The sequence below is a fragment of the Pipistrellus kuhlii genome, unplaced genomic scaffold (genome assembly GCF_014108245.1).
Source record: "Pipistrellus kuhlii isolate mPipKuh1 unplaced genomic scaffold, mPipKuh1.p scaffold_m20_p_11, whole genome shotgun sequence".
Taxonomy (NCBI): Eukaryota; Metazoa; Chordata; class Mammalia; order Chiroptera; family Vespertilionidae; genus Pipistrellus; species Pipistrellus kuhlii.
In genome coordinates, this window is record NW_023425416.1 from 47,777,387 (window position 1) to 47,804,918 (window position 27,532).

General features: G+C 44.6%; 2 protein-coding genes across 3 annotated transcripts in view; both read left to right on the plus strand.

The window, feature by feature from the left end:
- Positions 1–20,256, plus strand: part of KIF15 (kinesin family member 15) — a 45,330-nt gene extending 25,074 nt beyond the window's left edge. For both annotated transcript variants that reach the window (XM_045579480.1, XM_036432036.2), the window contains 19 exons: positions 1,268–1,465; positions 2,956–3,063; positions 3,469–3,574; positions 4,805–4,970; positions 7,626–7,776; positions 7,945–8,030; positions 8,981–9,050; positions 9,600–9,686; positions 10,256–10,360; positions 10,908–11,030; positions 11,531–11,677; positions 12,279–12,380; positions 12,668–12,832; positions 14,119–14,228; positions 15,972–16,044; positions 17,021–17,058; positions 18,964–19,129; positions 19,376–19,507; positions 19,819–20,256. In XM_045579480.1, the coding sequence (XP_045435436.1) occupies positions 1,268–1,465; positions 2,956–3,063; positions 3,469–3,574; positions 4,805–4,970; positions 7,626–7,776; positions 7,945–8,030; positions 8,981–9,050; positions 9,600–9,686; positions 10,256–10,360; positions 10,908–11,030; positions 11,531–11,677; positions 12,279–12,380; positions 12,668–12,832; positions 14,119–14,228; positions 15,972–16,044; positions 17,021–17,058; positions 18,964–19,129; positions 19,376–19,507; positions 19,819–19,878 (2,193 nt within the window). In that variant the 3' untranslated portion in view covers positions 19,879–20,256. The remainder of the gene's footprint in view (positions 1–1,267; positions 1,466–2,955; positions 3,064–3,468; positions 3,575–4,804; positions 4,971–7,625; positions 7,777–7,944; positions 8,031–8,980; positions 9,051–9,599; positions 9,687–10,255; positions 10,361–10,907; positions 11,031–11,530; positions 11,678–12,278; positions 12,381–12,667; positions 12,833–14,118; positions 14,229–15,971; positions 16,045–17,020; positions 17,059–18,963; positions 19,130–19,375; positions 19,508–19,818) is intronic.
- Positions 20,257–22,851: 2,595 nt separating this feature from the next.
- Positions 22,852–27,041, plus strand: TMEM42 (transmembrane protein 42). The gene is made up of 3 exons (XM_036432052.2): positions 22,852–23,060; positions 24,851–24,997; positions 25,605–27,041. Exons 1-3 carry the CDS (start codon positions 22,908–22,910, stop codon positions 25,725–25,727), a joined length of 423 nt encoding a protein of 140 aa, XP_036287945.1. The 5' UTR covers positions 22,852–22,907; the 3' UTR covers positions 25,728–27,041.
- The last annotated feature ends 491 nt before the right edge of the window (positions 27,042–27,532 follow it).

Here is a 27,532-nt window from a genome sequence, read left to right on the forward strand (position 1 = left end):
TGAAAAATGGTATCTAGTTAAGGTTTTAATTTTTATTCCCCTCCTTTCTGGTGGGGTCACACCTCTTCCTGTGTTCATTGGCCGTTTGCCCTTTTCTATGAAAAAAAGAGCCCATTTTCCCACTACTTGATTTGTAGTTTTTATGAGTTAATCTTGTTTCTTATACTTAATGCCAATATTTTTTGCCATCATGTTCCCTGCCTTTCATCTTCACATGTGATGCTTTTGTCATACAGAAATTTTAAAAATTTGATACACAGTTTATTGATTCTTTATCTGTGTGACTTATTCATTTTTAAAGGCCCAGACAATGTCAAAACCATGAGTATATTCTACTTTTACTACTTTAATAATTTTCTTTTTATGTTGAACTATTTAATGCATCTGCTAATTTTAGGTTTTTTTAATATATATATTTTTTTATTGATATAGAGGAAGGGAGTGGGAGAGAGAGATAGAAACATCAATGATGAGAATCATTGATTGGCTGCCTCTAGCACAAACCCTACTAGGTATTGACCCTGCAACCTGGGCATGTGCCTTTGACCGGAATCGAACCTAGGACCTTTCAGTCCGCAGGCCAACGCTCTCTCCACTGAGCCAAACCTGCTTGGGCTGCTGTTTTATTTTTGAGTGATATGGGATAGGGATTTAACTTTGTTAATAGTCTATGTTTTTTCACTAATTTGAACTTTACACATATAAATCATTCTATTTCCTAACTTTGTGTTTTCTTCCAATGATCTATTTGACTTCATATGCTAAGAATACACTTTTTAAACAACGATAGCCTTATAATATATTTTTATATTGGCCAGGTAAGTGTTCCCAATTTGTTCACCTTTTGTCTTCTTACACATTTATTTGTATGAAGTTTGGAATCTGCCTATCAAGTTTCATTTTTAGAATTTTGCTTAAGTCTGCATTAAATTGATAGATTATTTGTGTCTACTTGGGCATTTCTGTGCAAACTGCTGCTGTAGAGCCTAAGACCATCAGAAAACAAAAATATATACATTACGATTCATTAACAGGAGCAAAATTACAGTTATGAAGTAGCAACAAAAATAATTTTATGTTTGGGAGTCATCACAACATGTGGAACTGTATTAAAGGGTTGTAGCATTAAAAAGGTTGAGAACCACTGCTTTAAGGGATCCTTTTTCTTTCCTTTCATGAATAGAATTTCAAGTTTATCTTCTCTGTTTACACAATTATTTTTTTCATGTGTGCTAATGTTCTTTTCCATAATCACTTTTTGCTGCAGATTATAACTACACCAACCAAGGTTTATCAAATTTGGCCTCGACCAGGATCAAAATTAAGCCCTGAAACAGGGAGCTTGGGATCTCCATACACTCAGAATTCTAGCAAATTAGATAATGATATCTTAAATGAGCCAATTCCACCTGAGATGAATGAACAAGCTTTTGAAGCCATTTCTGAAGAGCTTAGGATGGTACAGGTAATGTTTAGTTTTAGAAAAAATAAACAATGAGACATTCATTTAAACACATTCCTTTATCATTTTAACTATAATTTTCAATGTGCAAAAACTCTTTACTACCTTCTTAAGTATGGGTGGGTAAAGACCCCTGGCTTAGAAAACAGACTGTTGTTATTCTTTTAATTCACTGCAATGTTTAGCAAGTGACCCAATCCTACTTACTGAAAACCTCTTGGAAATGTGCCAGAACTTTCTCAACTGAGTTAGACATGTCTACAGTAATGATTTTTCATACTCATATTTGACAAAATAAACTTCATAATGAAAATCATCAAAACTCACATTATAGTGTGTCCCTGAAGTCACAATCACTTTGAGCCTTCCTGATACTCTGAGCCAATAAACTAACTAGTTTGTTCAGCTAGTTTGAGTTGGATTTACAGCGTGTGCTGGTTTCCAGGCCAACCATAACGAAACAAATCTACCTGACTTTTTAACTATAATTTTCAATGTTCAAAACTGTTTACTGTCTTCTTAAGTATGGGTTAGAAACCTGACTGTTCTTTTTCTTTTCATTCACTGCAGTGTTTAGCAAGTCATTTTCCAATGTCTTGTGGCTTTGGTTCTCTTATATGTAGAGAGACCAGTTTGCCACTAGATTCAGATTCCAAACTGATTTGTTTATATGGCACAGTGCTGTATCTGCTAAAGAAAGTTAAAATAGTTGAAAGAATCATATTTTAGATGACATTTTAGACCACTTTTGGTATATTTGAAATAACATAAAATTTGTTTATCTCAGAATTCTGGTGATTTCATTATGTTTTTAAGTTTTTCCACTGTCAAGTAAAACTTAGAGTGAGCCAGACCACCCCAGATTTCAAAATTTGCCCTTTCCTAGCATGGAGGCCTTTCTGGTGAAGTCACTCTATGTAGCTCCACGAAATCTCAGAAATCTCAAGCTGGTTCTGTGGCTTAATCCTCAATTTTAATTTAACCACTTCTTTTCCTATGTGTTTCAAATTATCTACTTTAACGGACCACAAGTGTAATTTTGAATTTATCCCTTTTGATGGCTTTCAATATGAAGTTTATTTTGTCAAATATGCGTATGAGAAATCATTACTGTAATCTTTTGAAATTGTTTTCTGGTTCCAAACTGGCCTTTGATACCTTTGTCCATATAAGGTTTTGAATTTTTTTTTTTTTTAAATATATTTTATTGATTTTATACAGAGAGGAAGGGAGAGAGATAGAGAGTTAGAAACATCGATGAGAGAGAGTCATCGATCAGCTGCCTCTTGCACACTCCCCACTGGGGATATGCCCGCAACCAAGGTACATGCCCTTGACTGGAATCGAACCCGGGACCCTTCAGTCCCCAAGCCGACGCTCTATCCATTGAGCCAAACCAGTCCCGGCTGAATTTTGTTTTTTAACACAGAAGAAATGGTGGATTAAGATTTTCATTAAAAGACTCTTTGACAGCCGGAGTTTCTGTGTTGCAGGAGCAAATGAGTACCCTCCAGGTCAAGTTGGATGAAGAGGAGCATAAAAACCTGAAGCTTCAGCAGCGCATTGACAAACTGGAGCATCATTCTACACAGATGCAGGAGGTGAGACCAGAGTGCGGCCTCAGAAATGTGGGAATCAGAGTCTCACAGGAAGAATCGGACTCACAAAGCCCCAGTCAAGACTGATTTGAGTTGTTTTCTCTACTTTGTTGCTTCGCATACTGCTCTGATAAGGAGACACACACACACACACACATACACACACACAGCTCTGGCCCTCTTCGTCTGCAGGGCCCCTGGATCTCTTTCTGTATGCCCAGTGGGATGATGGTTCAGGTGCCTGCAGGGATCCTTTCCTTTGTTGGGCATCCTCACTGTAATTGAAGGGAACAGGCCAATTTCCTTCTGGTCAGAGACTTTAAAACAATTTAAAAACAAGGTAATTGTTTGGAGTATGTCTCATCATGCCACTATGCCTTTTCCAGTAAATTGATTTCTTTCCCTCAGCTTTTCTCATCAGAGAGAATGGATTGGACCAAACAGCAGCAAGAGCATCTCTCACAATTGAGTGCCCTTGAAAAGCAGCTTCGGGACACTCAGACTAAGAATGACTGTAAGTGTGGCCAGCTGGGAGCTTTCTAATCTGAATACTAGAACTCAGTACCTTTCTATTCATATCATAAATCTTTTTTTAATATATTTTTATTGATTTCAGAGAGAGATAGAAACATAATGATGAGAGAGTTATTGATCAGCTGCCTCCTGCACACCCCACACTGGGGATCAAGTCCGCAACTCTGACATGTGCACTGACCTGAATCAAACCCTGATGTCCTCGTTCCTGTGTTGATACTCAATCCCTGAGCCACACTGGCCGGCTGGGCTTTTTAAGTTTTAATGCTGATTTGAAAATGAATTGTCTTGAATTTATAAGATGAATAATATTTTTTATTAACCATTTATTTTTTTCACTTACGGATGTGAACAATGTTTTAATAGTGATGAAATAAAGCGTAAATCATATGTTGTCATATATTCATAGATGTGGGAGTATCATTTGATTCCCAGTTTGTTGTTTTCAGTTTACGTCTCCTTTTATTAAAGTATTTGCAGTATTTTGTAATAATGTCAAACAAAAACAGCCATTCAGTTTTTTTTTTACCTAAGAAGTTACCTAATTTTACTTCCAATTGCAGTTCCCTTAGAAGACCAGACATGCCGAAGCCGGTTTGGCTCAGTGGTAGAGCGTCGGTCTGCGGATTGAAAGGTCCCAGGTTCGATTCCGGTCAAGGGCATGTACATTGGTTGTGGGCACATCCCCAGTAGGGGGTGTGCAGGAGGCAGCTAATCTATGTTTCTCTCTCATCGACATTTCTAGCTCTCTATCTCTCTCCCTTCCTCTCTGTAAAAAATCAATAAAATATATTTAAAAAAAAAAAGAAGAAGAAGAAGACCAGACATGTTTAACTCATTTGAGAACGTTCTGGCACATTTCCAAGAGTTTTTCAATAAGTAGGATTAGGTCACTTAAAATATGTTAAATATCTTGATTTTTTTTTTCTTATAATATAAAAAATTTTGATGCACATTTTAAATGTCAAAAATAAGTGAAGGGACAGACAGATGTTAATTCTTCCTTTGTTTGGTAGAAATATACCAAAAAACCATAAACAAAGGAGAGGGTGAAAATAGAAACTTTTTCTAGGTATCTACCACTTACCAGTAGCTGTTCAACACCAACCTTTTTTTACTGATTGTGTGAAACTAACTATTACATTTGCCTACTTTGTAAAAAATTATGTGTAGAGAAGCCTGTTGAGGATTTGTTTTGTTTGTCTTTCAGTTTTGAAAAGTGAGGTCCATGACCTGCGAGTAGTGCTTCATTCAGCCGACAAGGAGCTGTCTTCGGTGAAGATGGAGTACGGTTCATACAAAGAGGCTCAGGAGCAGGAACTCAGTAGCCTTTCTGAAAAACACGTGCATGTCCAGCTCCAGCTGGACAATGTCAGGTAGAGTTGTTTTATTATGATTGGCCTGGAACCCAGGGCTCCTTGAAGTGCACATGCTGTAAATCCAACTCAAACCAGTTGAATAAACTAAACGTTAATTGATTGGTTCAGAGTATTGGGAAGGCTCAGAAGTGAATGTGTTTCACACAGTGTTGTCACGTTGCATTTTTCTGTCTCTTCTGCTTTTCATCTCTCCCTCTTCAGACCCTGCTCTGCTTCCTTCTGCTTTACCCTCATTCTATCCTGTTGAGGGCCTTTCTCTGTGTGTCCGGGAACAGATGGCCTCACTGCTCCATACTCTGTTTCCTACATTAACAACTGTGAGGGAATCCTCTGTCTCAGCCACTGCCTGTCAATCCCAGGGAGAATTGGAATTGGTCTTTCTTGAGTCATCTGCTTACCTTTGGACCAGTCACTTAGGTGAGGGTGTGAGCTCATATTGCCCAAAGAAGGTGATGTGTCTATTCCAGAGGGAAAGGTATGCTCTTGTGAGAAGAAGAGGCAGGACAAGGGAGACCAAATCAAATCGGTAGTTGTCACAACTGTCCAAATTAACTCCCAGGGGCTGGCTGGTTATTCAAGTGCTGAGAGCCTAGAAACAAAGCAATCTAGGATGTGAATTGTTTGTTTTCATTGGTGTGTTTTTTTCCTTGCTAATCTCATTCTTTTCTAAAACATGTCTCCTGGGTCTATGGCAGTAATTTAATAATGGACATTTTGAATGTGATGCTGTGAGGGTGATATGAGTGTGACCACTCAATCTAGAAACCTTCTAATAGACAACCTTGAATTTAATTTTTACAGAAGTTGCAAAGTTAAAATCTGTAGCTCTTGAGTGTTTTCTGAACATATGACAAGGAGTTAAAATAGAAGAAAAAAACGAGATCTGCAGGCCAAATCAACTCTAGACATGTTTTCATTGGGCCTAGCCAATTAGGTTTTTAAAAATATTAGCAGAGTGTTTTTTAAAATGAGAAATTTCTTATAAAAATCCATATTTCAGCATCCTCTTAAAAACCAGACAGTTTGGTGGCCTGGGGCCCACATTACTCCATGGTGGCTAGCAGCTGCCCTGGGAGTCCCTTCTTCCCTCTAGAGGGCACTACGGAGTCAGCACAACCTCTACCACCCTGCACTGTTTCCCCAATGCTAGGGCTGCCAGTGGAGGCCATTTATCCTCGGGTGCACCATTATTTCTTCTCACTCCTGGCATTTGTTTTTAACACTGGGATCACTGTCTGATCTTGGCTGTCTCATAAACTAATCACTCCACTAATATTATTGGATCTTCATTTCCTCATGTTTACATGTCAGAGTTGAACTAGATCTAAAATGTTAAGAATCCACTATATTTGGCTACATGTGTATGTGTCTTTAAACTAGAGGCCCGATGCACAAAATTCATGCAAGAGTAGGCCTTCCTTCCCCCAGCTGCTGGCACCGGCTTCCCTCTGGCACCTGGGACCCAGGCTTCCTTTGCAGCCCCAGCTTCGTCTGGAAGGACATCTGGTCTAATTAGCATATTATGCTTTAATTATTACAGATTATGTATTAAAAATGTCAAGTTCTTCCTTGCTTTTTAAATTGGACATAAATTAGTTGTTCCGAATGCCTCAGGTTTAACACTGAGTACATCACTCACTGGGCTGCTTAAGCTTGCTCATGGCACCTTCCCTACATGAAACAGCACAACCTTGCTATGTGTTTCTGGAATTAATTTGCCTGCTTTATTATACAAAGAATTTTGTATAATATATTTTGTATAATAATTTTGTATAATATTGTAAATACATATCTTCCCTCTCCCTACCTTCTATTGTCTATACACCTATCTTTAGCAACTGATTTTTACCACTTTGCAATTTGCTGCTTCTGCTCTGCTTTCAGTTAGTAAAGCAGGTAGATCCTTGTCTAATAACCTGTATGTAAAAGCAGGGGGGGCCTGTGGGTCAGGTTCATTGTTTACCTCTACTTGGCTGAGCTCTGGATGTTTGGGTGTGTTCCCACTATGTCAGGGAGCAGAATCAGAGGATGAAACCCAAAAAAAGCAATCCTATATAATAAAAGGCTAATAAACAAATTGTCATCTTGACCGTGAGTGTAACCAGGGGATGGAGTCAGCTGGTCAACCGCCTGCAGCCTCTCCCCCAGGCCAGCCCAGCCCGATGGGCCCCAATCGTGGGTCTGACCCCACCCGTGCACAAATTTGTGCACCGGGCCTCTAGTAAATAATAGTCATGTGAATGAAAAGATAGTTCTCGCCAAGGAGTTTACACTACACTCTTGCTCAGATTGCAACCACGTTTCCCATCTTGAAAAATCTTTGTAGAGTTTGGAGACCATCTGATGAATGGAGTGGAACTATCAACTAAATTAAATTAATGGCCAGTCCCTAGGTTCTGTGAGGGTTAGGTCTGGACCTCCTAAAGGAGGAATAAGGTGGCTCCAGGCTAACTCTCTTTTCCATCTCTGTGCTGTGGTTGAATCTGTCTGGTGTTTGTGTGCATCATGGATATTTTACACACGTCTTTGAGCCTTACACCAGTCGAAGCTTGTGTAAATTGGGAAAGATCTGTAGCTGGGATAAGTTGAACTGCAGATACTCTGAACAAATTAATTTGTATTCACCATTGTAAAAATGTTTTCCTGATAAAGATTAGAGAATGAAAAGCTTCTTGAGAGCAAAGCCTGTCTGCAGGATGCCTATGAAAACTTACAAGAAGTAATGAAGTTTGAAATTGACCAACTTTCAAAAAAGCTCCATAGCTGCAAAAAAGAAAATGAGGCTCTGAAATCGGATATGAATGTAAGTGAAGGGTATTGATGATTCCTGACTTTGTCCTGGACATGTGACTGCTCACTGGAGCTCAGGGCAAGCACTGTTTAAACCTCTTCCTAAAGAAGGCACTTGGTGTGTTTGTTGACTCCGAGTGGCTAGTAACAGTAACAAATCTAATGTCACGTTGTCTTTTAGAATTTGATGGAGCTTTTTGAGACAGAAAAAGAACGCAATAACAAATTATTATTACAATTTGAAGAAGATAAAGAAAACAGTTCTAAGTGAGTGCTATTTATATTTTCCATTATTTAACTAGAATGTCATTTATTACCGCATTCTTTGTCTTGTTTTTCTTAATTGAAAATGCCCTGTATTTTTTCTAAAGCATTCCCAAAATGAATATCATGTTTTTGTATAAATGGCTATGTAGAGAAACTTAATTTTTAGAACATTCAATACTTTTAAATGAATAGTAGTGATCAGAACTTGGGGCTTTTTGTTAATAAATCACAGTATTTATTATTGGAAGGTGGGGATTGATTTTCATTTCTGTCTGTACTACTTTCTTCATCCTCTTTTTTTTCTCCTGGTACTTTAATATGAATGCTACTGTCTTTCTTCCCTTTCTCTCCAAGTTCTTTTCTTTGATGATCTCTGTCAGTCCCTTGGCCTCAGCCAATCCGATAATTATTACTCTAATGAGAAGAATCTGTATTTGTTTATTCAGCAGCTGCTTATAGAGTTCTTATTATGAGACAGAGTCTCTTCTAGGCCCTGCTATACAGTGATGAAAACATCTAGTGGATCCGCACATCTGGTTGGGAAACAGTAACATTTAGTCATTCATTTACACATTCAGTGATATCCACAAGCCAGTCTCGATTCTGGCAAACGCCATGCAAAGATAAGACAGAACAAAATGTACCCATCCTCATGAATTTTATATTCTAGTGCAGAGAGTTGGGTAATAAACAGATACTAGATGTTATATGTTATGTTTGGGGGTCTCAAAGTACTTCGAAAAAAATAATCTGTTGTATAAAAATGGGCTTTCATTCAATAATTGTTGAAGAGATAGGTTCAAATTTCTGATTTGTACTGGAATATAACTCCTAACACCAAGTTTATGCCTAATAATGTTTAGTTGCATTGCAGTGAACCTCCTGTACAAATAGAGTCATTTCCTGTATTCGTTGCGTGAAGTCATTGTAAAAGAACTCTTCTCTTCCAGAGAAATCTTAGATGTTCTTGAGGCTGTGCGTCAGGAGAAACAGAAGGAGATGGTCAAGTGTGAGCAGCAGGTAAGTGTCTTGACTCTGACTCTAAAATTGGAGCTTTGTCATTTTTCCTGATGTCGAAAGAGTGTCTTGGCTTTCCTATGTTGAAAATTGGTAATAAAAAGATGGAGTGTTTGATTGCTTGTATTATTTCTGAACTCAATTTTTCTAACTCCCAGATGACCATTATAATAATTTTTTAGTGGCCTCCTGATAGAGACCACAAAATCATTGTCTTTTAACCCAAGTCATTGTTTTTCAAGTAATACTCCTGTGCACTATTTATACGAAAAGCAGCTTTTAAGTTTAAAAAAAAATTTTTTTTGTTTTATCACTGATTTTATAGAGAAAGGAAGAAAAAGAGGAACATTGATTTGTTGTCCCCTTACTGTGTATACATTGGTTGATTGTTACATGTGCCCTGGCTGAGGATTGAACCCATAGCCTTGGTAGTATTGGGAAAGTGCTCTAACCAACTGAGTCACCTGGCCAGGGCTTCAACTTTTAGAAAATATATGTGTGGTTAACTGTGTGATTTAATTCTTTTTCTAAAAAGATTTATTTCCCCCACAGATGGCAAAAGTACAGAAACTGGAAGAGAGTTTATGTGCTACTGAGAAAATCATCAGTTCTCTGGAGAAGTCTAGAGATGCTGACAAGGTGGGAGGCGGTTGAAGCTACATCCCTCTGTATTTTCTTCATAAATGTTGCTTTAACCTTCCAGGCTCCTGCTGGCAAGGTGGCTGGTAGCTAGCATTTCTGTACGACCTGTGCCTTGTGTATCTTCCATGGTTACTAGAGAATGAGATATTTTATTTAAGTTAATTTTCCATATAACTTCAAGTGCAAACTGTTCTGTTTCTCTTGATGGCAGTTTCTAAAACACATCCTGTCCCTTTTAACTGTTAGCGTGGCCCTTTCTTTTTGATTATCAGTCCATGATACAAATTCTGAAATCCCCATAGTAAACATAATATGTATGTCCAAGTAGAAAATTAGTTATAAATTCCTTATGTGTCTACTGTTATTCATAACACCAAAACAAGCGATTAAATAAGATGGTATGAGACCCATTATAGTATACATTGAGAACATTAGTGATGTCATGTGACATATATTCTCAAATGAAACTGACTTCTGTTGTCATTAGGAAAGATAAACAGCCTGTCATTTAAAAATGACCTCCTTAATGTCACTGGGTGTGAAGGTACCGTTTCTGTCCTCGTCAGGAAGTTGTCGCTGACCTCATGAGCCAGATCCAGGAGCTGAGGACGTCGGTTCGTGAGAAAACAGAAACCATAGACAGCCTGAAGCAAGAGCTGAAGGACATCAATGTACGTCCCGTCGCCGGCAGTGGGTTAATTTGAGCTTGAGACTCATCATTGATTCCTCAGGAGGTTAACAGATGCTCGCTCACAGGAAAGAGATTCTGTGGGCACATAGGTTTGGAAACTGGTTACAGCTCAACAGGATCTGCATTTGCAGAACCCGCAGAGCCTTGAAATGCTCATGTGCAGTGTGAGTGTGTCTAAGTTGAACAGTGGAGCTTGCCTCTTCCCTTGGGTCATGGTGAGGGTTTTGGTCAATGTTCCCCCCTCCTCTGCCCCACACGGAGTTTGCTTCCCTCCACCTTTATTTCTGACGCAGACTCCTGATAATGATGCCAGATCAGATGATTTTTCACTGATACCTGTGGACTTTTCACTCCTTTTGCCATCCATGCATTTATTCTTCCGTTCCTTAATTCAGCAAGTATTGGTTGAATTCATTGTGTTAATATGGTCTTCACCTTCGAACTTGAACTCATGCTGAAATTATTTTAATCTAAAAAAACAAATCATAAAGCAGACAGCTCTTGTATCATAACCTTCTTTTCTGCAGTGTAAATACAACTCCGCTTTGGTTGACAAAGAAGATGGCACAGTGTTGATTAAGAGACAGGAAGGGGAGATTCTGGATCTGAAAGAAACCCTGAGGCTGAGGATAATCTCTGAAGATATAGAGGTAATGTTAACACATCATGACCTTTTTTTCTTTATGATTTGTCAATATGTATATGTGTATATGGAGGTTATTAGTAGAATAAATAGGGGATTTTTTTTAAATGAGTAAGACATAATTAGAGTCATTTTCCTCAGGGTAGTTAGGCATTAAGAGACATGAGTAACATTTTTACATTTTATCTATTGTAGTTGATTTATTTTCATTTATTTGTGCTAACACCATAGTAAGTTCCTCTAACTGACCCTGGGGTGAGGGTAAGAGAGAGTAGAGTACAGTTAAATTTCAATTGGGTAACTATATAAATTTACTGTGATATTGATCTCTAGGCCTGTTTATTAATATTATAATAACTGCTTGGTTTGTCTTGGAATGGATTACCACACAAGCAAAAAATAAAATAAAATAAAGTTCTCATTTAAAACTCTCTTAACCTTTTAAAAATCCTTATTGGAGAACCACAATTAAAAAATTCTGCTTTTGTGGGAATTTTCTCCGACTAGAGGGATATGCTCTGCGAAGACCTGGCTCATGCTTCTGAGCAGCTGAACAAGCTCACCGAGGCCTCGAAGAAGCACTCGGCGCTCCTGCAGTCCGCCCAGGAGGAGCTGAGCAGGAAGGAGGCCCAGATTCAGGAGCTTCAGCGTGAGGTGACTGCAGGGGGAGGTGCCGCTCCGGGTGGGGCCTGGGGAGAGGCTGTGTGTTGTTGAGGTCCCTGCCTTGGCTAACTGGACGCTGAGGTGGTTGGCAGCTGCTCTGTGGGTTCAGATTTGCTTGGCTGTCTTACTGCCTACCTTCAACCCTTGACACGGGCCAGCAAGTTCTAGCCGTGGTTAGAACTTGGTTATGGCTGATTGTCATCCTTTTTTGGCTACTGCTGCTTATATTTTGTATTTTTCCTCAAATGACTCTTTGATCATTTATGAAACCTAAAAACATAGTGTTGTTGTTCTTTAAGTATAACTAAATTTATGAGAGAAAGGGAGATGAGAGCATTATAGTAGTAACTAAGATATACAGACACACAAATGGCAGTCCCAGAGTTGACAACTTATCATTTAAAAAATTTCTGTGTTGTGTGTGTTTTTTTTTTAATATATTACTGCTTTTCAAATTATTAATCTACCGCCCTCCCCCCAAAAAATGTAAAAAGCCTATTTCCCACATACCTTGCGGAGATTAGCTGTTCTAATTGGACCTTGGATCCCATTATTTTCTAACTTGTAACCTTATACCTGTTGATTTTCCCAGTTAAACCTAAAGAAAGAGGAAGTAGAACAGAAGAAGAATGAATACAACTTCAAAATGAGGCAACTGGAGCATGTGATGGGTTCTGCTGCCGAGTTTCCCCAGGTGCTTGTCAGAGAAAGTGGATTCTGGAGGAACAAGGTTTTGTGAGTGATTCCAGTTTGGGAGTCACTGAGACCACCGCTTTGTCTTCATAGAAAAAGATGTTCACTAACACCCTTTCTGCTTTTTACTTGATAAAAGGGTACCCCTGTTTTACATGTTTTAGTTAGACAGGATTTAGAATAACAAGCTAACTAGCCTATTTTTTACATGCCTGGCATGTACATTTAATATGAAATCTTTATAACATACTTAATCAGGTGTTTGGATGGAATTTCATTTTGTTTTAGAGTCCTAAAACACCACCTCATTTTCAAACACATTTGGCAAAACTCCTGGAAACACAAGAACAAGAGATAGAAGATGGACGAGCCTCTAAGATTTCTTTGCAACACCTTGTAACAAAGCTAGATGAAGACAGAGAAATCAAAAATGCTGAAATCCTCAGAATGAAGGTAACTGGGTAATAGTTTCCGTTAGCTTTGATGTTTTTAACTAAATAGTGTCTTTCATGGTTCCTGAGAATACAAAATTCAAAGGCACAGAACTTAAGGTCAGCAGAATAGTCTTCCTCTCACCTGACTCCAAGTTACTCGTCTGCTGTTCTGGAGGCTCCCGATGTAGCTGGTTCCTTACTGGTTTTTTGGAGCTTTCTGTGCGGCTGTAACCGTGTCTGAACATTGTCTCCCTGCCCTTCGGTTTTGATATGATGATGTCATCGCACAGGCTGCACCAACTACTCATCACAGTGCTGTCTGACTTTAGATTTTTGCCATTTTGGTAGCTAAAGCATGTTATCTCGTGGTTTTAAGTTTGTATTTTTCTTGTTAGTAGGATTGAACACCTTGTGTTTTTCTTTTTCTTTTTTTTAAATATATTTTATTGATTTTTTACAGAGAGGAAGGGAGAGGGAGAGAGAGTTAGAAACATCGAAGAGAGAGACACAGATCAGCTGCCTCCTGTACATCCCTTAATGGGGATGTGCCCACAACCAAGGTACATGCCCTTGACCGGAATCGAACCCGGGAACTTTCAGTCCGCAGCCGATGCTCTATCCACTGAACCAAACCGGCCAAGGCACCTTGTGTTTTTCTGTTTCTGTTATTTCTGTCATACCATTTTTCTATTGTCAAGCTTTTTCTTATTGGTTTGGGGCATTCTTTATGTATTATAGAGATAGCTTTTGTCTATGATAGTTGAAACAAGGAAAGGCTTCAGATAGAAGAAGCAACAGGAGAGAGCCCGGGTGGGGCTGCTGTAGCTCACTGGAGAGTCAGAGGAAAGGGGCCTCGGGAACAGGCCCAGGGCGTTAGTTGGGGATGAGTGTCCCTGTCCCATTGCTCCCCCGTTTCAAGTCTGTGGTCCCTTAGAGTTTAGGTGATGCATCCCAGTGGGGAAAAGGCGTGGGCGTGCTCCAATTAAGTATTTAAATAGAGTCTATCTAGTAAATAGAATCAAATAGAACATTGGCCAAAGTATAGAATTTCTTGTCTTTTCTTAAGGAATTTTAATGAGTCAGTGATACTGATCAGAGACTATGTTTAAGATACTGGGTATGAGCCTGCATCCAGTTCAGGCCCCCAAGAGCTTGTCACAGTCAACTTTTCATCCACTGTCATCCAAGGAAGTGCTGTGTGCGCAGAAGTTTAAGAGCGAAGTGCCCGTCTCAGTCATGGCCCGGGAGAGCAAAATAGTGCTTATGATCATGCGTTTTCTGAAAAGGAATTTCATGTGTTATTAGGAGCAGTTGAGCGAAATGGAAAACCTACGCTTGGAAGGTGAGCAGTTGAGAGAGAAAAACTGGCTCCTGCAAGGCCAGCTGGATGATATTAAAAGACAAAAGGACAGCAGGTGAGAAAGGGCCACCAGGACTCTGAGCCAGTCACGGCCTGCCGGGCAGAGTTAAATAAAGGACGTTGGAATACACGCTGGTTTCCCATCAGTTGCTTTTTTTTTTTATTTTTTATTTTTTTAAATCTCTTTTTCAATTCCAATTAACATTCGATATTATATTAATTTCAGTGATTAGACATTATGTAATTATTAAGTCATCATCCCAATGAACCTCGTACCCAAGCGTCACCATGCATTACTTATTACAATACAATTGGCTGTATTCCCTATGCTGTACTTTATATCCCAGTGACTATTCTGTAACTGCCATTTGGTACTTCTTAATCCCATCCCCTTTTTCACCCATCTTCCCAACCTCCCTCCCATCTGACAATTGTCGGAATGTTCGCTATCTATGAGTCTGTTTCTGTTCTGCTTGTTGGTATTTATTGCCATTTTATGTTCCTATTCGTGATGTTTTGCTGCATGACTCGTAGTTCCCGGAAAGCTCCTGAGCAGCAGCTCTCCAGAAAAGCCTTCCCGTGGGTTTGGGTGTCTCTGGGTTTGTGTGTTTTGGCTTCAGCTTAGGCAGGTTTCTCACTTTATTTGCTGATGGCACAGTGTCACGGGCAACCACACCCAGGCTGTATCCTGTCTCTAACACTTGAAAGTCATATGACTTTGGACACATTTTGGAGCCTGTTAGTGCCTCAGTTTCATTAGCAATAAAAGGAAGAAAATGTTAGCTCTCTCAGGGTCTTAGAGCCCTAAAAGAATGTGCATAAAGAACTTGGCAGAGGGCAGTCTCGGTCAGTGGGAGTAAGTAAGTACACAGGTAGCATTGTGATCCTGCCTGTTGTCCACTCTGAGTGGAAGACTGGAGATGGGGTGGCCCGTAAAGGTGTGCAGCAAGTGGAAGTCAATCAAAGGAGAATCCACCTTTCCAGGTTAGGGGTATCTGCTGTTCCTACTGTTTTTAGGTCTTTCCCAGCTGCCTTCCCGCTCCTGCAGCTCCCCAGCCTGTCCGCAGGCAGCCTGAGCTGCACTGTCCAAAACCTAAATGAGACAACAGATATTTGAGGTATTGAAACAGTCATAACTACGTTTCAGTCAATGACAGGCCGCCTCCTGCACGCCCCCTACTGGAGATCACGCCTGCAACCCAGGCATGTGCTGGAATCGAACCTGGGGCTCTTCAGTCCGCAGGCTGATGCTCTATCCACTGAGCCAAGCCAGCAAAGGCACAGAGGAGTTTTTCATGAAGAAATTCATGTCTAGTACTCAGGGAGTCCGCTTCCTGGTGTTGGCATGTACGGGCAGCCGGTGTCTCGGCAATTGCCAGCCGGGCTGTGAGATCTGATCAAAGGGGCCCGAGGAACCCTTCCCACCCCTGCGAGGCCCCTCCCAGCTGGTCACAGCCGGACGGACTCCTGGCCTGCCCTTCTCCTCAGCCCCCTTTTGCTCACATGTGATCTTCAGATGATACTGCTCTTGACCAAATTCCTACTTTATTTTACTGTCAGCCAAGCCTTGGTTAGCTGTCTCAGCCCTGCTCCCCTCACTTCTGTGGGAGGAGTCTGAGTTCTGGGGAAGGTGCCCCGGGTCGTCATTATGTCGGTCACATTTGTCAAGTGTGCTCACTGGACTTCACCACCGAGGTGGCTTTTCTTTGCACAGCTTGGCATTGTTGTGTCTCACGGACAGGAAGTGATACTGGCTCTACCTGACATTGTTTCCCTATCCTCCCTTCCTGCTCTGCAGCGAACAGAACCACCCAGACATCCAGCAGCTGAAGAACGAACAAGAGGAACTTATCAAAGAAAGACTTGCTAAAGTAGGATTTTTTATTATATTTTTTTAATCGTTTAAATATGACATATGTCTCCTTTTTCCCCATTGACACCCCCCCCCCCCCCACCCCCCCCTCCCCCACCATCAATCTCATGCCCCCAGGACAAGCCCCACCGCCCCAGTGTCTCTGACCATTGGTCATGCTAATATACATGCACACAGGTCCTTCGGTTGATCTCTAAATGCCCCTCACTCCCCTGCCTTCTCTCTGAGGTTGGATGGTCTGTTCAGTGTTACCTTGTAGGATTTTTTTTTTTTTACATAATAGATGTTATTGTCTGAGAGGTGCTTTTATTGTTAGTATTCATGGTTATATATTGAAGATGCCATTTACTATTGAAATTTCTGTCTTTTCCCTATTCCCACTGTTAAGTTTGACATTCACCATCAGTATTTAGACATAACTGAAAATTAAGAGATGGTTTCGTTTTTATGTCTTAGATGGTAATAAACCTGCTGCTCAGCACACTCATACAGTTAACCATTTGGAAGCAGGATTGAGTGCCTGTTTGACAGGGCATGACGTCTTATAAGTAGATGCCCCCTTATGTGTGTGTAGCTTGGATTATAGAGAAGAATGTTGGTTTAATTGATTTTGTTACCGTGAGTGGGAGAGTGGGTTGTTTACTTAATTACTTAATTAATTAATTAATTTTTAAATACTATATTTTATTGATTTTGTACAGAGAGGGAGGGAGAGAGATAGAGAGTTAGAAACATCGATGAGAGAGAGTCATAGATCAGCTGCCTCTTGCACACCCCCTACCGGGGATATGCCCGCAACCAAGGCACATGCCCTTGACCGGAATCGAACCAAACCAGGACCCGTCAGTCCCCAAGCCGACGCTCTGTTCATTGAGGCAAACCAGTTTTGGCGGGTTGTTTACTTTAAATCTATCTTTTTTAGCAATGTTAAGAACTTAAGCCATCTTTTTCTTTCTTTTTTTTTAATTCTGTAGAATAAGTTAGTTGAAGAAATGTTGAAAATGAAAGCAGAGTAAGTACACTGTTTTGTAATTCAAGTTTTTGTTAGCCTTTCTTTACTCTTCTCTAAGGGAAGAAATACTCATAGCCACAAGGTAAGTAACTCCTTTCTTTCTGAAGTGAACTTGAGATGTTTACAAAACTGTCTTCCTAAATACCTCTTGCTAAAGGGTTTTTTTCAGGAAGTCATTCCAAAAATCACCTTAAAAAAATAAGTGCCAGGAAGAGCTTAGCTTTCCTGAAGGAATTGATTGGTTTTCTCTTCATGGACTCACTGAGAACAACATAACCAATCAGCTTTCCCCTTTCACTTCTGGTTTCCTCTGATTTAAAACCTCAAGGCCCTTTGAGAACCTAGATCAATGCTCTGATTTCTTCTGATCTAGGGTGTATTTATTGATTCATAAGTAAAATGAAATGAAGTAAAAAATGATTTATTTCCCTGGTCAGTGTAGCTCAGTTGGTTGGGCATTGTCCCATGCACCGAAAGGTTACTGGTTTGATTCCCAGTCAGGGCACATGCCTGGATTGCAAGGCTCCATCCCCCCTTAGGGAGCATGCAGGAGGCAGCCAGTCAATATTTTGCTCTCACATTGATGTTTCTTCCCCTCCTCCCTTCCCTCTCCCTCTAAAAATAAATACAAATTAATTTTTTAAAATATATTTTATTGATTTTTTTAAAGAGAGGAAGAGAGAGGGACAGAGAGTTAGAAACATCGATGAGAGAGAAACATTGATCAGCTGCCTCTTGCACACTCCCCACTGGGGATGTGCCCGCAACCAAGGTACATGCCCTTGACTGGAATCGAACCTGGGACCCTTGAGTCCTCAGGCTGACGCTCTATCCACTGAGCCAATCCGGTTTCGGCAAAATTAAAAATTTTTATTCATATACTTTTAATATTAACTTATTCTTTGATGAACAAGATATACTGTATTTTATATTCAAAATAAGTGAGCTGGTTGGTATTAACAAATAATAAAACAGAAAGATATTGTATTCTCTGAATAGAGACTCGTCATCAGAAACTGAGGCCCTCAAACATTTCACTTGTTGTACCTCAAAAAAGAATCTGAAATATCATGTACCCTCTTGCTCATTTTTGGAGTTGACTTAATGTTAAAATTGTAAGTTTAAGTTGTTGCAAAAAATTAAAGTTCCAAATTACAGGCAAATGTCCGGGATGTTGCAGGGTGGTTCCAGACAATCACAGTAAAGTGAGTTGTAGTCTTTTTGCTGGTGGCGTGTCTTGCCTTCAATTTTTAGAAATCACAGCATCTGTGACGTGCAGGAAAGCAGAGAGAGGCCTGTACTAAAAACAGTGACCTTCAGAAAGAAAACTGCTGTGGTGTTCTTGCAAATAAGTATTCAACTTATTTGCTACTTTCCATCATTTAAAAATATATAAACAAATTCCTAAATCTAAAATTTTAAATGGTTCCTTTTTTGAATTTGAGTTTCTACTCTATACCCATGCTAATTTAATATATTGTTTGGAAGTGGTTTTGCTGATTACTCTATCATTTAAATTAGCAATGAAAATATATACAGATTGAGATTTAATTTATAGAAGTTTCTTGTATTTTTATGTCTCTAAGAGTTGTATTTCTTCTGGATTGAATTTTCATTATAATTACTATTAACACAGTATCCTAAATTTATTGTAAGATTTTATAAATAATCACTAAACCTAGTAAAAATGGTTTGAGGATTTTTCCAAAAATTAAAGTCTTGGTTAAAACAACAACAAAAGCGTACCTGCAGGTCGTCCTGTGCTGTGGAGGGGGCAGCGATTAGCATTACTTTCAAACCAGCACCCTGGGCTCGGGGTGGGGGTGGGGGGACATCCACATCTCCTCCATTGCTGTTGTAGTTACGTTTCTTTGGAATATCAAAACGGGCTCTTCATTGTTACAGCCTAGAAGAAGTCCAGAGCGCCCTGCAGAGCAAAGAGACAAACTACCTCAGGATGACCGAGGAAGTGGAACGAACCAGAACGTTGGAGTCTAAAGCGTTCCAAGAGAAGGAACAGCTGAGGTCAAAGCTGGAAGAATTCTATGAAGAAAGGGAGAGGACACTCCAGGTGCGTGTGCGTGTGCGTGTGCGTGTGCGTGTGTGTGTGTGTGTGTGGTCCTGTGCCTGGGCCGCGTGAATCCACACGACCAACCAGAGTGAGACTCTGGTCTGGGAGGTGTCCTGTGGGTCAGACCTGCTGTCGCACAGAAGCTTTCTGTGTGTCTGTCTCCTGTGCGCTCTCGGGCATGGAGTGATGTTACTTTTTAAAAAACGAGCAGCAGCTCACTGTCTCCTCCCGGGTTGACTGCTGCAGGAGATGGAGATGTTGAGGAAGCAGGTGGAGTTTCTCGCTGAGGAAAATGGCAAGTTGCTGGGTCACCAGAACCCAAACCAGAAGATCCACTATGTGGTGCGGCTGAAGAGGGAGAACGTCCGGCTCGCTGAGGTAGCTGTTCCGAATGACCTGCCTGTTGTTTAAATGGTTGCTTAATTAACATTTAATTTAATGATCAAATCACTTACCTGCTTTCTTTAGGGAACTTCCTGAAAATCAAAACAATTCATTCCTTGCTATTCTAAGGATAATTCAGTCATTTTTCATATACATCACATTTCTGTTTAACATTGAGAAGTTTACAAATTTAAAAATTGTAGTTTTAACTTGAAATGTAAATTTAATGAATGCCAAGTATAACTCCTCTTGTAAGATTTAGATCCTTAATTTTTTTTCTTTTCCTATTTAAAAAAAATTACCAGGAAACGGAAAAATTGCGTGCTGAAAATGTATTTTTAAGAGAAATGAAAAAGAGTTTCTGATGAGCATCTGCGCCCGTCCACGTCTGCTGGCCGTCTGCCATCCGCTGTGTGAGGGACAATCCGCTGCAGGGCTCAACCCACTGTGAACTCCCAGAAACCCTTTTCCTCTTCAAATAAAGTCTGTCACTGATGGTTCTCGTGGGTGCTGGTCAGGCCCCGTGTCCCTGATCTCCTGAATCTTGCGTCAGAAGCTCCCACAATAGTCAGTGTCCCCAAAACTTGCAGTGGGGGTCATGGCTGATCGTGCAGTGTGTGTACATAGCAAACTTGTTAATAGAGTTTATTTTTATATTCCTACTTGAAGAATTCTCATGCACATTTTTATGACTGCAAACATTTTTCAAAATGTAAATCTTTTTCAAATAAACAGTTCAGTAAGGAAGCTCGTGTGGTTCATTCTCGTGGTCATGCAACGTAAACTCAATGTGCACCCATTATATGCCAGGCACTGGTCACTTCTGAACAAGGCAAACAAACCCCTGCCCTCTCGGGACTTCTGTGCATCAGCACTTGGCGCCTTTTGATAGCAAATAACATTCCATTGCTTGGATGTGCCATGCTTTATTCATTCGCCATTTCAAGGACATTTGAACTCTTTGTAGTTTGGGAATGTGATGAGGAATGCTGCCATAAATCCAAGTGTAAGTGTTGGTGTGGATCTACATTTCTTACCTCTTGAGTAGACACCGGGAGTAGGATTGCTAGGTCGCGTGGTAAGCGTGTGTTTAACTTTGTAAGACATTGCCTGCTTTCCAAATGCACTGTGGCTGCCCGTTTCCTGTTCCCACCAGCTGTGTGCTCCAGTCTCTCCACGTCTACACCAACCTGGGCACGCGGGGTTTGCACTCTGACCATCCTGATGGGTGTGTACTGGCATACACTTCCAGCTCCCTAACGACTGGTGACATTGAACATTTACATATTACCGAAATAGGACTCGGCAATAAAAAAGATAGACACATGGATAAACCTTTAAAAAATGCTGAGTGAAAAGCCAGGCTTAAAAGACCACAGCGTGTGTGATTCCATATAAGTGAAATGTCCAGAAAAGGCAACATCTTTGTGGTAGAAAGCACATGATTGGTTGCCTGGGGGTGGAAATGACCCAGTGGGCACAAGGGAACTTTTTGATATGGTGGAAGTGTTTTAAAACTGGGTTAATTTAATGGTTTGTAAATCATACTTCAGTAAAGCTAAAAAAACAAAACAAAACCCATAAATCTAATTCATAGTTGAACTCCTGTCTCTGGCTCTAGTAAATCCCTAGAGCCAGAGACAGGAGAGGAGCTCAGTGGGAGGTGGGAGAAGGTGCAGGATTGGGTCTTGTTACCTGTGAGTTCCCGAAGGCTGCTGCATCACATCACAAACTGGGCGGCTTCAAACAACAAACCTATGCTCCCACCGTCTGGAGGCTGGAAGTCCAAAATCAGGGCAGTGCTAACGCGGCCTCTGAGGGCTCCGTGGAGTGTGTTCTCTGCGTCTCGGTGTGGTGGTGCCACCAGTGCTTGGTGTTCTTGGCTTGTATATTGCATCACTCCAATCTCAGCCACTGTGGTCACATGGCATTCTCTCCGATGTCTCTGGTTCTTCTAATGACATTATTTAGATGAGGGCTCACCCTAATGACCTCATCTTGATTTGATTACGTCTGTAGTGACCCAGTTCCAAATAAGGTCACATTCACAGGTGCTAAGGGGTCAAGACTTTAACATACCTTTTGGGGGAACACAATTCAGCCCATAACATTCCTCATAGCAAAGAAAGAGATAAAGCCTTATCGCGAGGGACAGGGAGTTAGAACTGAGATTTCTGCAACACCCACTGAGTGCTGGGATTATAGTCATCCTGGCAAACATCATTGACTGACTGCCTCTTATACATCCCCTACTGGAGACTGAGCTCAAAACCCAGCTGTCGAACCTATGACTTCCTGGTTCATACATTGGTGGACGCTCAACTACAGTCACACTGGCTGTGCTGAATCATGTTTTTTTTTTTAAAAAAAAAAAGATATATTTTTATTGACTTTAGAGAGGGAGGGAGAGAGAAACATCAATGATGACAGAGAACCACTGATTGGCTGCCTTCTGCATGCCCGCCCACTGGGGATTGAGCCCGCAACCCAGGCTTGTGCCCTTGACCAGAATCGCACCTGGGACCCTTCAGTCCGCAGGCCAACGCTCTATCCACTGAGCCAAACTGGCTAGGGCTGAGTCATGTTTTTTGAAAGTCCCATACTTATATGTAAACTTTTAAAACGTGTGCTATATGTAAAACTAAATACGCATAGAGAAAAGGTACTCTATAACATGATTTTCCTGGAGAGTCCTTCACACATTTCAACACTTTATTTTCAAAGAAATACGACTTCTTAAAGGAAAATGTTTTAAACATCTTTCAGTGCACAGGAAATTAGAAGGAATGTTAATCCTGATTGTCTTGTCTGAGTGGAGTGACTGTGAATGACATCTTTTCTAAATTTCCTGCAATGAGCAGTGTACATCCATCTGGCCCCAAACCCTCCCCTGAGCCGGCTTCTTGCTGAATCTGGCGGTCTCTAGCGCCCTCTGCGGAAGCATCTCTCCATTTTGCGTTCATCAGTTTGGAGAGAGCAGGTGAATCTGATTTTGATTCAGTGGGGGCGGGGCCGGGCCTGGGATTCGACATTTTTAATAAGTGATCCATGGGAAGTGGACGCCGCACACACCCAGTGGCAGGGCTAGCTGCGAATTCTACAACGCCGGGACCACCGAGTGGGCCTCAGGCATGGGTTAGGCGCGCTCGGATAAACCTAAACCTACCGCTAGAGGGCGCCCTGCGCCCGAGGGGGCCGCTGGGGCTCGGGCCTGGCGGCCCCGCCCTCAGGGCCCCGCCCCTCAGGGCCCCGCCCCTGCGAGGTTCTTGAAGGACTCGAATTGGGCTCCTCACTTACGTGACGCTGCGTCACGTGAGGCCACCGTCCAATCACGGCGCGCGCTCGGCCCGCCCCTGGCTGACACCGCGTGCGCGGGCACCCTGGCGGGGGCACCATGGCCACCTACCCCGACACCCCCGCGGCGTTGCCCCCGCACCTCCAGGCCGGGGCGATGCGGCGCCGTTTCTGGGGCGTCTTCAACTGCCTGTGTGCCGGCGTGTTCGGGGCCCTGGCCGCCGCCTCCGCCAAGCTGGCCTTCGGCAGCAAGGTGGAGCCCGGGGCGCGGCCGGCGGGCGGGCGGCGGCGGAGGGGCGCTGCGGGCTCCGGGTAGGCGGGGGCGCGGGGCGCCGCTTCACCCTCGTGGATCGGCCCGGCCCGGGCCGCAGCGGGCACCGCGCCCCTGGGGCGGCGAGCGCCCTGCGCCCCGCGCGTGGGCGGTGAGACCCGCCGGGGAAGACGCCCACCTCCTCCATCACTCTGCCTCTCATGTTAAGCGCCTTGTGCCCGAACGTTTCTCTCCGCCGGACTCGTTGGAGGTGGGAAGCCTGCTGCCCGTCCCTTTGCTCCGTGATTAACGGGGGTGCTGGCCGCTCTCCCCTGCTGCCGGGAAATGGGGGGCTTCGGAGACGCTCTGGACTTCCCCAGTGTTGACATCTTTTGAACTGCCTCCCCATGTCTGCTGACGGCTACCTCTTGGCTTCGCCCATCCCGAATCTGCAGCCCTGCGTTAGAACCTGACCTGGACCGGGGGCAGGTTGATTCTGAAGATTTCAGCCTATTTAGGGCGAATCCAGTGGGAGCTGCCAGGCTTAAGGGGTGCAGTTCTTGGCGTAAGCAGTCCAAAATGAGATGAGTGCCTCTAGGAGGCAGGAGGCTTTCAGCTCTTTCCAATTGTGCCATAGGCTTTCATAACCTTTTAAAATTATATATATATATATATTTCATTGATTTTTTTTTTTACAGAAAGGGAGGGAGAGGGACAGAATTAGAAACATCGATGAGAGAGAGACATCGACCAGCTGCCTCCTGCACACCTTCTATTGGGGATGTGCTGGCAACCAAGGTACATGCCCTTGACAAGAATCGAACCTGGGACCTTTCAGTCTGCAAATGATGCTCTATCCACTGAGCCACAGGCTGCCACTGGCATGTACAGCGCTTTTGTACAGTATACAAAGAAACCCTTTCCCCAAGACGCTATATATTCAGCTGCTGGAAAGCTGTTAGAAATGAGTGTGGGGCTTAAGCAGGCAAGTTGCTACCTTGAAACCAAGCAAGGGGGTCTGCATAGCCTTAGTGCAGGTGGTTTGTATTCTCTCAAGGCTGTTGCCTTTTAGAAAAAGACAAAATGGCCAGCTCTCCACGCGATGCCTGGGATCCCAGTCCAATGGTGATGGTGTAGGTGGTTTTCCGTGGGCGGGGCTGTGTCCTGGTTAAGATGGCGGAGCCGCACCGCTGGGTTGGAATCCTGGCAGCTCCTGTCAGCTGTGGCACTGAGGCAAGTTACTTAATGCCTCAGGTTCTTTATCTGTGAAATGAAGCTAAGGAGTAAAGGAGAATGCACTTAAAGTACTTAGTGCAGGGCAGGCACAGAGGAAAGCTCCAGGATGCCCAGTGGGACCCGCCTGAGTGGGACGTAGCTGGCACAGAAGGGGAGACACGTCTAGCTTGTGCGTTACCTGAGCCTGGGCAGTGAGGGCTCTGTCCCTGGGGCACCCCTGCTACAGACCACACAGTAACGACTGGCCCTCGGGGCCTGGACTTCCAGCAGTGGCCACTGCAGGCCGACCGAAGACCTGGTGCTCTGAGGAAATGCTGGTGATGGATTAGCATTTTCTGCCAAGGCCACGTGGCCGATAAGATAGCCAAAAAGCGTCACCTCTGAATCTGTGTCCGCCGTCCAGGGGAGGTGCTGCCCGCGGAGGGCAGAGCCCACAGGGAAGCTGAGGATCCCCTGGGCTGCGGTGGGGTGTCAGGAGGGGCCCTGGGGGTGCTGCGAGGGGCGCTGCTGGGTGCCGGGCGGGCTGGGCCCGGCTGCCGTGACACCTCCTCCTGCAGGCGCACGTGATCACCTGTGCCTCGGGCATCTTGGTGACGGCGACCGCCAACTCTCTGATGTGGACCTTCTTCAGCCGCGGCCTCAGTTTCTCCGTGTCCTCCGCCACTGCGTCTGTCACCGTGACTTTTTCGAACATCCTCAGCTCGGTGAGCAGCCTGCGGGTCCGGTGCCCCCACCTCAAACTTGGGTTCTGGGTGGGTTATCCTGGGGCAGCCCTGCTTCCCCACCCAGAAGCAAGGTCGGGACCCAAAGCAGAGGTTGGGCTGTGGCTGTTCCTCTCCACTCGCAAACGGAGGAATTCTCCCGTTCAGTGGGGACCACGTCCAGCGGTCCAGCCAGCCTGCCTGCCGCTCGCCCTCGTCCTGGTCTGCCCACTGTCGGGACTGCACTGTCCAGCATGAGATGCCAGGGTCTGGGTTCCTCTCTCTGGTGGCCTGGGGTCAGCAGGTGCGGGGGGAGGCAGGAGGCTGGCTCAGGCGCCAGCTGTGCACCGGCCTCGCTGTGGTCTCGGCTGGCTTGTGCACTTCGCCGGGGTGCAGTGCGGTGAGCTAGGTTCCCTCCTCACCTCTGTAGGTGAGACCAAAATGAGTCGAGTGACCTCACGGCAGTGGTTTGAGCCCAAGACTTGGGGCTCTAGACCTTTCCTTCCCCCCCCCCCCCGGGGGCAGTCAGCTCCCCGGGGCGAGGCTGTGCCCAGCTGCCGGGCTGGGCCACGGGCACGTGTCTCCGGCCTCACAGCCGTCTGTCCCGCAGGCCGCCCTGGGCTTTGTGTTGTACGGAGAGAGCCAGGAGGCGCTGTGGTGGGGCGGCGTGCTCCTCCTCCTCTGCGGACTCATCCTCGTCCACAGGAAGGACCTTCCGCGCAAGCAGCAGTAGAGGCATTGGCCGGTGGCCAGCTGGAGAGACAGCGATGGCGGCTCAGGCTCCCTGGCGTGTGGTGGCTGCTTCCCAGGGCGATCGGGGTGCAGCCTCGGACCGTCAGCCAGAGGGAGCTGCCGCCGAGGGCAGCAGGCCTGTGACCCAGCATCTGGCTGCCTGGTGCTCCGATCCTCGTCTCCCGGCCCACCCGGGGGCCCAGCGGGAGCTGGACTGGAACCAGCTGTCACCGTAGCCTGGTGGCCCACGTCAACGTGACACGCTGGGGACTGGTGGGACTTGGACAACTTGGTGTCGATGCGTCGGGCTGGCGGTGCCATATCACAGGGGGAGGAAGACTGGATTAATGCTTTCTTGTACGTTAAAGCTCCCAGGTGTGGAATCCTAATTCCTTCCCACACTCATTTTTCTTCCCCGAGTATCTGGAGTCGGAGGGAGCAGCCAGGACGAGCTGCAGCGCCTGGAGTGGTTCTAGCCCTCACCTCGCCCGGCCTGGCCCGGCTGCGGGCACAGCTCCTTCTGACGTCCCTGGCCGCGCCCTCTGGTCAGGGAGGACCTCAGAGACAAGCTTGAGCTCGCTTTGGGGACCCAGTGTTATTTTACTGGTTAGGGTACAAAACTGGCCCAGAGGCTCTCACCCCCACTTCACTTTGGGCCCCTCTGCCTTTGGTCCCGTTTCCCAGGCTCCTGTGACTTGGGTATCTCACGCTGTGACTGTGACTCTCGTTGCTGCCCACACGCCCGTGTGTGGCCGAAGTGACCCTCACCTGCTCCAGTTCCTGGGGCTCCCTGGGGTCTGAGCCCTCGGCTCCCCTGAAGCGGACCACTGGCCCAGGTTCCTCCCGCTTTCCCGCGGGACCAGAAGGCTGGGGGGAGGGGGCCATGTCCAGGCGGTCCCCCCTCCGTGCCCGCAGCGCCTTCACTGCCCTCCAGTTCTCACTGCCGACAGGGCCTTTCTCTCTGTCCACGGCTCCTGCTTCCTGGGACCTGGCCCTCGCCGCCTCTCCCCGGCTCCTCTCCTGCCGCCTCCTTAATGCCCAGGTTGAGCCAGGCACTCCTGTGTTGAGAAGTCAGGGAGACGGGTGAGCAGACAGCGGTGAGGTAGGATAACCAGGCAAGTGTGGTGTCCCCAGGCATCACTCCAGAAAAGCAACGACCGCCCAGGCTGTTGCTGAGGGTTGAGGGAGGGGAGGACGGAGAGAGGCTGCCATTGGACTGGGGCAGGAGAGCGATGGCAGGGGCGGCTTGGAGGAGGGTGGGCCACAGCCTGAGCAGATCAGGTTCTGAGGGAATGGAGGTCCTCCACTGATGCCGGAAAAGTTCAACCCCGTTCCTGGTAAAAACACTTGGCAAACTCAGAGTAGAAGGAAACGGAGTATGACCAAGGCCGCCCCAGTGAGTGTCATCCCTGAGGCCAGGAACAGACAGGTGCCCGCTTTCACCACTCCCCCTGGTGTGACTGCAGTTCTCACCAGCGCACTTAGTCAGGAAAGAGAAAGGACGAAGTATGCTATCTGCTCAGAGAGGACAGATCTTCTAGGCAGTGGGCGCTAAAGGAACGGGTGCCCCATTCCTCAGAAGCCTGGGGGCCCAGGGGAGGGAGGCCCCGAGTCGTCCTGGCAGGAGGCGCCTCCCTGTGCGGCTGCAAGCTGTTCCTCTGTCCTCACACTTGCTCAGAGGATCCATGTGCTTCAATTAAACGGATGCTCCAAGGACGGTGCCCTGGGTCTGAGTTCTTTCTCAGCCTCTTATGCTGGGGCAGGTGGGCATGTGGGGAGCCATCCAGGGACCCCCTCTCCGAGGAA

Coding starts and splice junctions, on each gene's coding strand:
- TMEM42 (XM_036432052.2), top strand. CDS start 22,908: ATGGCCACCTACCCCGACACCCCCGCGGCGTTGCCCCCGCACCTCCAG. Junction 23,061..24,850: donor AGCTGGCCTTCGGCAGCAAG/GTGGAGCCCGGG, acceptor CTCCTCCTGCAG/GCGCACGTGATCACCTGTGC. Junction 24,998..25,604: donor TTTCGAACATCCTCAGCTCG/GTGAGCAGCCTG, acceptor TCTGTCCCGCAG/GCCGCCCTGGGCTTTGTGTT.